We start from the raw sequence: 13,343 nt of genomic DNA on the forward strand, positions 1-13,343 counted from the left end.
TGAAAATACAAGAAGTTTTATTCCAAGCAAGCATCGCAAGCCCGCTAGGTTAATTTCTGCTGCTTGCTTGGAATAAAATTTCTTGTATTTTATATTAAAATGATAGGCAAGCAATTCTGTTAAAAGCACTGGCACTGAACGTTTCGCTTCATGCAGTCTATTTTGCACTTTTTTTAAAATGATGTCAATCCCGAAAATCTCGGGATTAGGAAAACTTAATCCCGAAAATTTTGGGACTGAAAAGTGGTCGGGATCCCGGGATCCCGATTTTCGAGATCCCGGGATCAAATCCTCTAGTCATTACTAATGCACTTTTGGCGTTTTGAATCCGCGTGCTTTTTACTAGAGGGGAGACTTAAATAGAGTCAATTTTTTTTTTGAGGGCACGACATAAAGATCTGGGAGAATAAACGTATTCATAATGAACTGACCGAAAGCGTAATATAATCAGCTGATGTGATAAAATAACAAAAATAAAATATTTATATATTTTAAAAATAAAAACTGTATGTATTAACAAAACAGCGTTTTATATTGCAAGATCATGAATTTCTTGAACAACACAATTATGACAGTTCAACAAAACTTTGTATTATTTATATTTGATTATTAAGTATTATTCGAAATTAATTTTAAAAAAATTGCTTGGCGAATTTTATATTCTATTAAAACCTAAGCAAAATTATATACAGTCGATCCCCCATAACACTGTTGATAATTCCGTTTTATATGAATTCCATGTTGTACGAATCACTTAGATTTTACAAATACGTGAGCCGTTCACAGCCCGGCACACGTATTTGTAAAATCTAAGTGACTCGTACAACACGGAATTCATATAAAACGGATATATAAGGTGTTATAGGGGGTCGACTGTATTTTAAAATATTGCTATAAAAAATGGCGCACTGTTTTCGCATATATAATCCGATTCTAATTGAACTTACAGACATATTTGCATTGAGCTCTGCTTACAGACATATGAAAACTATCACGAAACACACACAACATGGTCAAGAAACAATCAATAGGCCAAGATATGACACAATATAAATGTTTCAAAATACAGGTTATATCATATGAAAAAAGGCATAAGCTATAGATTATCATATTGTTAATATCAAAATTCTTATATTACATTATATTAATGCTTTATTACTAATACACTGAAAAGAAAAATAATATAACTAAAAGTATTTACGTTTAATTTAAATTAAAAATTTACACAGAATAAAATAAATGTGAAATAAATTTATTAATAATTCTTTAAAATTATTGCATTAATAAAAAATTACAAAAAATATTTAAATTAAATGAGTTTATAATTAATGTCGATAAAAACAGTTACATTGTTAGATTTAAAAATAACCAGCAGCGCCATCATTTGAGACTTATTGTAACTAATATTTGTGTATACCAGTGTTTCTTAACCGGGATCCACAGAATATTTCAAGGGATTCACGTGCCAAAAATCAACTTTTGGGGAGCCAGAGAGAAGTCTAGTCGGAATAAAATGGTAAAATTATATGAAAACGATTAAATTTCGAAAAGTAAATTATTAGAGAAATGTATGTAAGTTATTAAAATGTGTTTAATATGTATGTATTTATGTATGTAAGTTATTAAAATGTTTAAATTGCTAATATTTTTCGATATACTATCTCAATTCGAAACGCTGATAACAATTGAATTTTTATGATTCAATGACAATTATTAATATTACATTAAAATCAATCTCAATAAAAAGTAAATATATAAATATGGGGAGACTACACGTTGTTTTGACGTGATAATTAATTTTTCTTTTGCTCTTAGAGTTATTGCAGAGATATTTGCATATATTGCAAAGGAGATCAGTCTTTAGATGCGTATTACGTGATAGTTAAGTGTGTTTATTATTCAAAATTACGTAAAAGTATTTTTTGGTTTTTCTACTGTTTCTTTTGAAAGATTTTTTGGACTTTATTGTTGGTCATTTGAATAGATTGGCGCTTAATTTTGTTTTAATTTGCATTTGGTATCATGTGGTTCTGCGCATAGGAGACGTTATTTATTTCTTTAAATGTGTGTTCCGCTGTCTTGACGTGTAAATTTTTCTACTGCTTTTAGGTAAGTAAGCTCTTCTGTTTATTATGTCTCAAGGAATAAAGAGGAAGACGTTTTCCCCGACTGTTCCGGAGAGAATACCAAGTAGGCCTAGAATGGGTAGTCCCGGCCACGATGAGGAAGTTGTGGGACTATTACATAATCAGAGCTTTGACGTTCGGTTATTATTGAGCATGCATGTTGCTCTTAATAGTAAAGTGGAGGAGTTTATAAGGCGACTTGAATATCTCGCGGAATTGATTAAGAATGTGGATGAGGCACTCGTTGATTTTTGAGGCCAAATTAGTTGATATTGAGACAAGGGTAGGTTCGGTTGGGTCGGAGAAGGGAAGTTTTTTCCCTCTATTGATAATATCCGCAAGAAATTGTCGAATGTGGAACGAGAGATGAATTATATTGATAATCAGCGAAGAGTTATTGGTACACGGATTAGAGAAAGGGGCTGGAGAATCGGCCATAGACACTTTGGAGGTAGTTAAATCTTTTGCTACAAATAAGCTGAATATACCATTGTTGCGGTATGTAGATGCTAGACGAGCGGGTAACAAATTTGGAGATAAACCTAGAATAATTATTTGTCAGTTTGGTTTGATGATGCATTTAGGGGTAGATTTAATGCTGGATGGTTGTTGTTTACAAGAGTATGTTTTGACTTTTAAAGTAATTTACAGAGATATTAAATCAAAACTAAAAATATTTCTCGTGGGTGAATTTTTTTGTTTCGTTTACATGCAAGAACAAAGTTGGTAGGAAATTTTGAGATGTTAATTCATTTTTACTTTAATGAATACTCTAATTTGATTTGTTTTAGGGGATTTTTTTTAATGCTCGGGTGGGTGAAGGAAATGTTGTCTGACTGCATCTGTGATGCCTTTCATATTAATCTTGCGAGATGTAGGGTATCCAAGGATGCTATCGTGAATAGTAGAGGTCAGAAGATACTTCAATATTGCCTCCAGAAAAATTTAATAATAAATGGAAGAATGTTAGGTGATGAAGCAGGCGAACATGCATTTGTTTCTAATTTGGGATCTCCTGTTATTGATTTTGGTTTAATAACTCCATGTTTTAGGGTTGTGTTACTTTTTTTTTTGTTGTTGTTTTTTCGGATCATTTTCCTTTTGCATTGTGTTTTGGACAATCCATTGCAACTTCAAGTGAATAATAGTGATATTTTTTTAAGAAATAGAATTTTCTGGAACTGCGAGGTGATGTGTTCTGTGTGTGATCTTGAGAAATATCTGTCAGGAAGAGTGCCTGTTTCTTTATCTCGCGTAAGTCAGAGATAGCTAATTACTACAATATGAATTTTAAACCAAAATATCACATTAATATTAATAATTAGTTCGATTTAGATTGTCATCTAATGATAAGGAATAAAAATTGGCGTGTTTTTAAGAAAGGTGGATCAGAATTACATCGTAAAACATTTGTTTTATTTCGTAGTTTTAGTTAAGAAAATTTCTTCAGCCAAGAAGAAAGTTTGTATATGGCACAGAATTCTGGTATTTTTCTCAAAAATAGATGGTTTTGGAATCTGTAAAATTAGAAATTAATAATAGTATCAATAGTGACTATTTCTCTGGAAGTGTGGTTTACATATTTTTGTTCTCTATATGGTTCTTTGCTTCCTTATACAGTATTTAATGAGTGTACCTTGGTGTAATGAAACTTTGGATGCAGATATTACAGAATTTTAGTTGAGTTACGTTTTAAGTAAAGTAAAAGTTGGTCCTACGCTTGGTGTTGTTGGTATTCCTTCGGAAGTTTGGAAGATGGATTCCGTTTTTTCCGATATTATTTAAACATTTTGATAGAATCTTGAGTACTGGGAGTGCCGGAGGATTGGGATAGTGCCCTTTTGTGTCCAGTATGGCTCTAAATTGATTCCTAGTAATTATAGCGAAATTTCTTTGCTAACCTGTGTCAAATTTGTTTTATAGTATACTGTATTTTATGTTAGTAACCTGGTTAAATTTAAATGATATTTTTTATTTGATAATCAGGCTGGTTTTCGAGAAAAATATTCTACTATAGATGTTTTTTTTTATTTTGCATACTCTCATCACTAAGACGCTAATGAGAAAAAGGCGTAAAGGATATGCTTTTTTGTGGATTTGTCTTCGGCCTTTGATACTGTAGATAGAAATTTAATGTGGAGAAAACTTTTAAAATATGGTCTTGAGTTTCAAATTTGTTTGTTTGCTTGCAGAATTATATAGGCAATCAAACGGGGCCCTTTTTGCTCCCGGTTCTTTTTCGCAGCTACAGGTAGAAAGTGTTTTCAGTCTTGTTTTGTTCAGTTTGTATTTAAATGATTTTAATTGGATGGCTAAATAATTAAGATTATAAAGGTATTGATGTGAACAGTACTAGTGTTAAAATATTGACATCATATGCTGATGATATTGTTTTGATTGCCGATTCCGTTAGAGGTTTACAGGGATTTATTAATATTTTATATAAGTATTTACTAGAAAATAATGAAGTTTGAATCTTTTTAAAATCTAAAAGTTGTTTGTTTTTCGTAATGGAGGTAAATTTTCTAAGTGTAAATGGTGGTTTAGAAATGATACAATAAAAGTAGTTTCGCAATATAAATTTCTAGGTGTAATATTCATGTTAAATAGAAAATATAATTCTCAAATTCAGATTTCTAAAAGGAATGCTTATATTAAAACTGGTAGCCGAGTTACACATCTTAATAAGTCATGTAATATGAGCTATTGTCTGAGGATTTTTAATTCAGTTATTCGTATTTGTTATACTTCTGAGGTATGGTGTTATCAATCTGATGATGTTTTAGATTCGGTGTTTGCTATGTTTATTAAAAAAAATTATTTGATTTATCTCTGTGTACTCAAATATATTTAATTTTTATGGAGTGTTTGTTATTGCCTTTTCCTTTTTTTTTAAATAAGTATCTGAATTGGATTATCAGAACAATGGAATTGGATGAGAAACGATGGAGTAGGAGGTGTTTGTTTTTAAATAAGAATATTTTTTGTGGACAAAAAATCTAAGGAATAACTATGTTAATAACTGTATTAATTTCGATGAATTATTAAAAAATTATAACTGTTACTGTTTATTGAAATTAAATTATTTTGATAATTATATCTTGGATTTTAATAGGTGTATTAACTCGAGTTCTTATTATATTTGGTATATGTATTTAAATTTATTATTTATTGTCGGTTTTGTAAATTTATGTATACATATTTTCTATAATAATTCATTATAGTATTACTGTTTTTTTTTGTTTATTGATTTTTGTAATTTGGATAAGTTCGTATTCCCCGCATCATAAGTAAAACCAATATGCATAAATATATATATATATTAAAAATTTTTAATTTTTTAGGAATGACCTCCAATGATAGGCCTATATCCGTTTTCAGCAACACCTGCATCCGGTTCGATTACGATTTTACTTTAATTCATAGTAATCGTAAGTCTTAAAGCCACTACAAAAGTCTTTTTGAATACAAGATAAAGAACAGAAAATATTCATATTTAATGATTTGACAACGGCACATGTTTTAAATAAACATGAAATTTTTATTGTTTATAATAACAATTGCTACGTTTTTAAAAGATATTGCTCCTCAGTCTTATGGCTCTGAAGAATTCTGTTGTAATAATTAANTAAATGGAAACATATACATATATAATGAATTTTTAAATCACTTTAATATTGAATTTTAATTTCTGTGTTATAGTAGACATTTGTCTTCCAAACAATCAAAACAATTTAAATTATTAGCAATTTAGGATATATATATTTAATGCATTTATAGTTATACTTAGACTTAGCCGATTGCGTTATAACCGAAACAGGAATTTCCACCAAAAAGATAGCTCTAGTGTATTACTTTTGTGCAGATCAATCGTTATTACAAAATGTAAGATTCCTAAAATTTCACGATCAATTATTAGTTATATCATTGGTAAAACACATTTTAATTTATTTCAGATTGCAAAATGCTTCGGAGAAAAACGTTTGGTAAGAATTAGTACAAAATGTTTATAAATTTTAATTTTTTACTGAAGTTTGTATACTTCATATTGTTTTTATAATGCTTTTTTACGAATTTATTTATAATAATGCTAATTATTATTATTATGCTTTCTTAGATATATAATGACAGACAAGATGAGGAAATGAATGAAGACATAGTCGTTGATACATTTACTAATTGTTTCGTAAAAAATTATCTTAACAAATAAAAATAATAAAAAAATAAAATGTTTTTTATTGTTTTTCTTAATGTTTCATATAATTTACAACAATTATAAGATAATTTTATTTTTAAAAATTCGAATATTTTAAATAGAAGTATGGAATATTGAAATAGAAATATCAATATATAATTATTTAAAGAACAAATGAGTTTTTTGATTTTTCAAATGATTATTAATAATCATTGTTTTACCGTTAGAAGAAAGTGTGGAACATTTCAATCTATAAATTGGGTTGATGATAATAGGCGCAGAGCCCAAACTGTTAGGAGTTGAAATTTGGTACACGGTTAGGTTACGCCATGAGAATGCACACTAAGGGATTTTTGAAAATTCCCCCGCGAGGGAGAATGTTAATGTTAGTCTATTGTGACTATAATTTATTAATAGGACTTATACTGATTGAACTTGCGGGTGAAATTAGAGAAATTGAATTAGTCTACTGATTCAAAAGAATAAACTTTATTTGCATCTGTTAATTTTTCAACTTCTTTTTCCCGCTATTTTCTTCCTCGGTTTTATTAGCATTCCAGCTTGAGAATATTAAATCTCGTTTAATTGATTAATGCTTCTAACATTAGTAAAATAATAAAGGACTAGAAGCATTAATTTTTATTGTTCAGTAATAGTTTTTGTAGAAAGTTTATAAAAGGATTTTAAAAAAATAAATTTCTAGCAACCAATGCCCAGCGTTGCTCGGGAATTCGAAGAGGATTGAGCTGTCCTCGTTATAAGGTAGCGTATTTATTTCGCAGGAAGACAGATATTAACTATGCAAAATTTGGTGCAAATCAAAGGGTTTTGCAATTTGTGGAGAATGAAATTAGGAGGAGTTAGGGTCTGAATTTTAAAGTAGCGTACATTTTTGGAAGAATGTAGATAGTAACTATACAAAATTTGTCAAGATTGCCCAAACGGTCTCCAAGTTTGGGGATAGGGGATGAAATCAGAGGGGAGTGAGGGTACAAGTTTTATGGTACTCAATGTTTCCTGTAGAGTACCAAAGATTAATTAACTATGCGGAATTTGATCCTGATTGGTCAAAGGAGTTTATAGGGGAGATGAAATCAGTAGGAAGGCACAATTCTCACGAAATACGTCCTTGACACGGACGTATTTCGTGAGAATTGTGACTTTCTTTTAGGCATTTCATCGTCGGTAAGGCTTACTGTGTACACCTGAAAAGTAACGGAAAAAACACTATTTAGTTAGATATCTCCATAACATAAAGACTAATTCTTGTTTTTAAATAATTGTACAGTACGGTAAGATTAATACTAAAACAACGAACACACAAAAATACTATAGACCCACATACAACAGTTTAGTTTCATGTAAGGAAAATAAATTCGCTTGTTATAGTTAATTTAATATTAAAACATAAGAGTATTGTTGTCTTGGTCGTTTGATTCTTAATCTAAATATTCTACAAAAAACAAAGATAATGAGAAGTCGATCTATTCGTTTTTTATCTACACAATTACCTTTTACATGTCAATATAATTAATTACCTTTTTATCAGAAAAAGAATGAGCCGTCTTTTTCCCGAATAGTGTTATGAAAAGACCTGACCTAACCTAAAGCTCCATCCTCATAACATCTGTTTAAAAATAAAGGTCAATCCATTATCTCGTCCAGTGATGAAACGTGTCACATTCGGGAATCAAATCCGTTGTCACGTCCGGGTAAAGAAGTCAACTCCAGATGAAAAATAGTAGTGTCACATCAGGATACAAAAAGGACGAGTTGGAGAAAATCGAAGTTCACCGCCTACGCCAAAGAGAGCGCAGTCACCCGTATCAACAAAACCGCAGATACCTGCACCACCACAGTCTCCTGACTTCGGCGACTCTCTCTTCCGATTCTTTCCTCTTCCGACTTTCAGAAGACGATTGCATCTGTGTCGCATACGAAGTGGCAGAACTCACGAAACGAGGGAATGACAACAAACTTCAAGAAAAGGACTCAGACAAATTGTCACACTCTGTACCTTCCAGAACGACATCTCTAGCCGACTGGGTTAAACTCTGACGACTTTCGCCAAGTGAAATAGACTGAAAACTTTCCCGCTTCCGGGAAAATCCCGCACTATAAATACCTGGAAAGGTCGTCCACTGTTGTCTTTTGCTCGACGATCTCTTCCGACACCGAACGAGTAGGCTCGTCAAAAATCCAGTCGAGCTCCTCATCCTCGGACATCTCTTCGGACGGGGTATGAGTCGAAGAGACTCGTACCGCGTCTGAGGAACTCCTTCCCTCCAGTGCCACCGCTTTCTTCCATCGGAACATCCTGCGGATCCACTCGAAGATCTTCATCCTGTAAAAAAGAAATTTTACAATTAATCTAAATGAAGGCTAAAATCTAAACTATGTATGCGAAATGAAAATGAAGACTAAAATCTAAACTATGTATGCGAAAAAAAGAAAATGCTCACTGCAGATCCACAATTAAATCTAAAGATTCGAATCGAAAACGAAAATGATCGGCCGAGATCATCTAGAAATGATTCTGTAATTATTAATTTAATTTTAAAAAGTTGCAATCAAACATAAATATGTTTTTATGAGTTTTCGTGGGTACTGAGTTTAAATATCTGGTTCATTTTTCGCGAAATTTGATTGGTTGACTTTATTATTTCATATTCGGCTGTGAAAAAATTTGGATGCCTTGAATTGAATTCTTTTCTCGGAAAGCAGAAGTCAATGAAGTTTCTGTTGAAAAACATCGATTCCTGTCAATGGTACACTCAAGATTTAATCTTGGAGGAGCAGAGTTGAACGACTTGTATAAGTTCTCTACAAAGTTTATCGCAACACATACATGATTTAAGGAGTAAATATAACGAAATAGAAAATGAGGCATTGGCAATATCCGATGTCAAATTTGACGCTAATACTCAAGAAAGACCTAGAAAACCAAACAAATAAAGATATCAATTTAACTAGTAGTCAGAACGTATTTATTTTAAAATCTGTTTATTTGTAGCGAAATTGATGCGAAATACAAAAGTATCAAGAAATTAACAAAAATATTTAAAGTGGTTTTTTTACAGAATTTGAAAGTTTAAAGAATGTATCGGATTATACGAGTGAAATAAAAAGTTTACTTCAATGACATCGATGTTGAAGAGATTATCAGCTCATCGTCTAATTATTTTAATGGCGAGAAAACAAAATTTGCTAAGCTCGAAAGATATGTACCAGTTCATAAAAAGTAAAATTGCATCGTCTTTTCCTAATACAATACCAAAATATTAGCGAAATTGCGACCGAAGTTTTCATCTCTAAAACGTGAACGTCGAACGTAGAGCGCCGCTATCTTGTAAGCAGCGCTCGACGTTTGACGTTCACGTTTTAGAGATGAAAACTTCGGCCGCAACCTCGCTATTGTTAAGAATTTACTTAACTATGCCTATAAGTAATGTGACAGGAGAAATATTTTTTTTCTCAGTTTTAAAACGAGTTAAAAATTATTTAAGAAATTCAATAGGACAGGAAATTAGTAGACTAGTCTTTAGTAATGCTTGCTATAGAAAAAGATTTTCTCGAACGACTAGATTGCAAAAATATTATTAATCAATTTTCTGAAATGAAAATCCGAAAACGACAAATTTTAATTTTTTAAAGGCTGATTAATGACTGTAATTATATAGCTTTTTATTATTCTAGAAACTCTTATTATATAAATATTATTGTGTTAGTGTTTGTTTTTCTGTATTATTAATAAAAAATTTAAGTGACATTATTTAAGATTTCTTTAGAAGCAAATTATTTAAATGGGCCCCAATTTAAATTTTGTCTAAGGCTCGCTAGAGCCTTTATTCGGCATTGTTAATATGATTTTAATTAATTTAATTTTAATGTTTGTTGATTTTACTTTTTGCTCGGGCAACGCCGGTCATATCTGCTAGTACAATATAAAAGAAAACATAATCTTTAAATTTTATCATTAGTAAACTTTAATAAATAATATCTAGTAATGTATTTCATGTAAAAACGTAAAAAGTAACCAAAATAGAATGAATTAGTTACACAAAAACATACTTATATTTGATTAAGCATTTTCATTCTTTTCAAAATTCATGGCGTTGGTCCTTACTCAATCGAAGGTCAGATTGGCCGAGTGGTCAACGTAACAGCTTACCGCTCTAGAGTACCCGAGATCGAATCCGGACGGGCCGAAAAATCCTCAGGAATTTTTCTGGGAGCAATCCGTTCGGATACGTAGGACCTCGTCCCTCGCTGCACTCATGTGGGCCTGGTAGAACTCAGCGAGTTTGCTATAAGAGTTTAAAAAAAGTCTCACTTGACAATTATATCGTGGCTCGATTTATGTCTGTCGGTGATTTCTGATTATTGTTGAAATTGTTTGCCAAATTATTTTTAATATTCTATTTATTTTTTATTTATGCAATATAGGGTTTATATATATGCATTACATGATCAAATAATAATATTCGGATAATTTAAGTTGAAATTAAGTTGGCAACACTGTAATAGAATTGCTGAAGTGGCTTGTGGTAGGTTTTGGCGAATTTGCTATGTATCTGTGAGCTAATCCAACGTTTTGTCATTTTTTAAACTAATAATATTTAAATTACAAATATTTTTAATCTCTTGATGTTTTATTTTAAATTTTAATAATCAGTAAATATTAGCTTTGTTATTAAATAAAACTACCGAATTGCATATACCCGGCAGTTTGTTACAAGTCAGTTGAAAACACGTGATACAATAACAATGGCAAAATTTCTCCATAAAAATTTACATGTAGAAACTGGAAGGCTTATAACTTTTACAACTAACGAAATGTCGATTTTAAATAGATAACTTTTCATAATTAAATGATTTATTTAAATTTTTATATACACAATAAATCAAACAAACACACACACATACACAGATGGCCATGTAACGTGACAACAGTCTTAGCAAGCTCCACTAAGACTTGCATTTAATTATTAGCCCAGGTTACAATGAGCGTATTCAAAATCTCAGCACCTCTGTTCAAAATCTCGGATTGCTTCCAGTTGCTGCCAGTTTGCTTCTAGCAAACTGTAAGTGTCTTTTTTGGTGCTGGATAAACTAGCAAACAAGATGGCAGCTTCTATAAGGCTCTTAAGAGCTCTATTTTGTGTTGACAATTTTGAATTTAATTTATTTGTCGATGAATAAACCCCGAATAAATTAATATTCAGTTAGTACATTAATAGAATATTTTAATATACTAGTATATTTACCTAAGACATCACATAAGTTTTTTTAGTTGTTAAAGTGTGATCTTAGGATTGATTTAATTATTTAAAATGCCTACGGAAATTTAAAATATCTTTATCTCTATTTCTCTTTTTGAAATTTTTATTTTTCATTAATCTGTTTTAATTTAAAAAGTTCAAAAATCATTTAATGTAACATGGAGGTCCACATCATTTGCCATTTTTATTGTTTTTCTCTCCCGAAATTCTTGGCAGTCAGCATTTGTTTTCTCTATAAAATTCCAGTAGTTGCATCACTTCCGGCAGCATCTCACTGGATTGATGCTGAGATTTTGAATAAGCCCTATGCCAGCTTTGACTATCCCACTTGGCCACTTGTGGAGTGCTTGATGTTATATAGGGGTCTGTGGGGGCTTGCCCCTATGCAGACTCTGAGGTGCAAGCAATAGCAAGTACCGAAGCACGTGACTACATGCAAAACATTGGTCAAGGCTCACTATTGCTTGCCTTGACTGATGCAGAATAAGCAGTGGTACTGATTCAAGATAAAAGTTGTTTTTGGTCAATAGACGTTAATGCATTTATTATTCATGAGTTCAGGAATTATTCCATTGCAATAATGTGTGATCTGAAAGTCAATGTTTTCACATCTTTTAGCCACATTTTCTGCTTTTATTGCTTCCTTGTTCTTAAGAATGGTGTATACTATCATGGCCACGAGATCCACTTCATGATTCACAATAAGTTCCTTTTCCACCTCAATTATTAATACTACAATCTTTCTCTCTTGGTTAATAGAAGTTTTATATATATAACCAAACATCAAAAATAAAGTGAAAAAAGCACTGAAAGCACATGAGTGTAATGCAAGAAATACTTTTGCAATAAGAACAAAAGACAACCTATGTTCACAGTATAGGTTGTCTTTTGATAGATGATGATTATGCAGCAAGTGCATTTTTTCACTGCATGTGTGGCAAACATAGAAGAATTGTTCAAATTAATAATGAAAGACAGTTTTTAAATATATATTAATATTCAAATAAATTATTTTATTTAAAAGTTTGGTAATTAATTAAAGTTATTGCTATTTCTTTGATTATGAAATAACTACAGAATTGAGTCCTTTTTTACTATTATACACAATTTGTAGTTTTATAACAAAAATAAATTGAAATATTTAAACTAAAAATGATATTGATAAATTTGAAATTGATACCAATGATTTAATAAGTATTTCAATAACAGCTGTTAAATATATTATTTGCTGCTAAGTTTATTATATATATTTCTCTATTTTAAACTTGCAAATGATATCTTAGGTGTAACTGTTCATACCTTTTTTTCTTAACTGTAAAATTATTTTATAATTTGAAATAATAACTTTGTTATGTAAAGTTAATCATGCAGATGTAACTAAGAATCTCTAGTTTTATTATTATTCAAAAAATTTTGAAAAAATGTATAGAATTTTTTAATTAGGTTAAAAGAGCTGTGAAAAACTTTTTAAAATAAAGCAGTTTGACATTCTAAACATATCTGTCTGATTAATTCCAGAAAATGAATGTATGAATAAAAAATAAATGAATTGCTATAAAAGCTCAATATTTTTTTTATGAGTGCTTATGAATGTTGTCAGTATTTTAGGTTAGATTTACCTTAGGTAGCCAACATGGCTGCGCTCTGACTGTTTGTGGTCCAGATGGACTCCTCCCAGAAGGCTGCCGAGTGCCAAATGTCACTAGTTGTTGATTCACGGTAGTTCTTGAACAAAAAAAA

At 30.7% G+C, this 13,343-nt stretch overlaps 1 protein-coding gene and 1 long non-coding RNA gene across 2 annotated transcripts in view; one reads left to right on the forward strand and one right to left on the reverse strand.

Annotated features, from left to right (window-relative positions):
• The window catches only part of LOC111619608, a 5,091-nt gene extending 4,022 nt beyond the window's left edge, over positions 1-1,069 (reverse strand). The window contains exon 1 of the mRNA XM_023361375.1: positions 948-1,069. Coding sequence (XP_023217143.1) covers positions 948-1,011 — 64 coding nt within the window. The 5' untranslated portion in view covers positions 1,012-1,069. The remainder of the gene's footprint in view (positions 1-947) is intronic.
• A 4,837-nt stretch (positions 1,070-5,906) lies between these two features.
• On the forward strand, positions 5,907-6,348 carry LOC111619614. Its single transcript, XR_002755797.1, has 3 exons — positions 5,907-6,011; positions 6,083-6,112; positions 6,244-6,348. It is a non-coding gene; the product is annotated as an uncharacterized LOC111619614 (long non-coding RNA).
• The last annotated feature ends 6,995 nt before the right edge of the window (positions 6,349-13,343 follow it).

The sequence above is a fragment of the Centruroides sculpturatus genome, unplaced genomic scaffold (assembly GCF_000671375.1).
Source record: "Centruroides sculpturatus isolate CEXI.00-Female unplaced genomic scaffold, Cexi_2.0 scaffold260, whole genome shotgun sequence".
Classification (NCBI taxonomy): Eukaryota; Metazoa; Arthropoda; class Arachnida; order Scorpiones; family Buthidae; genus Centruroides; species Centruroides sculpturatus.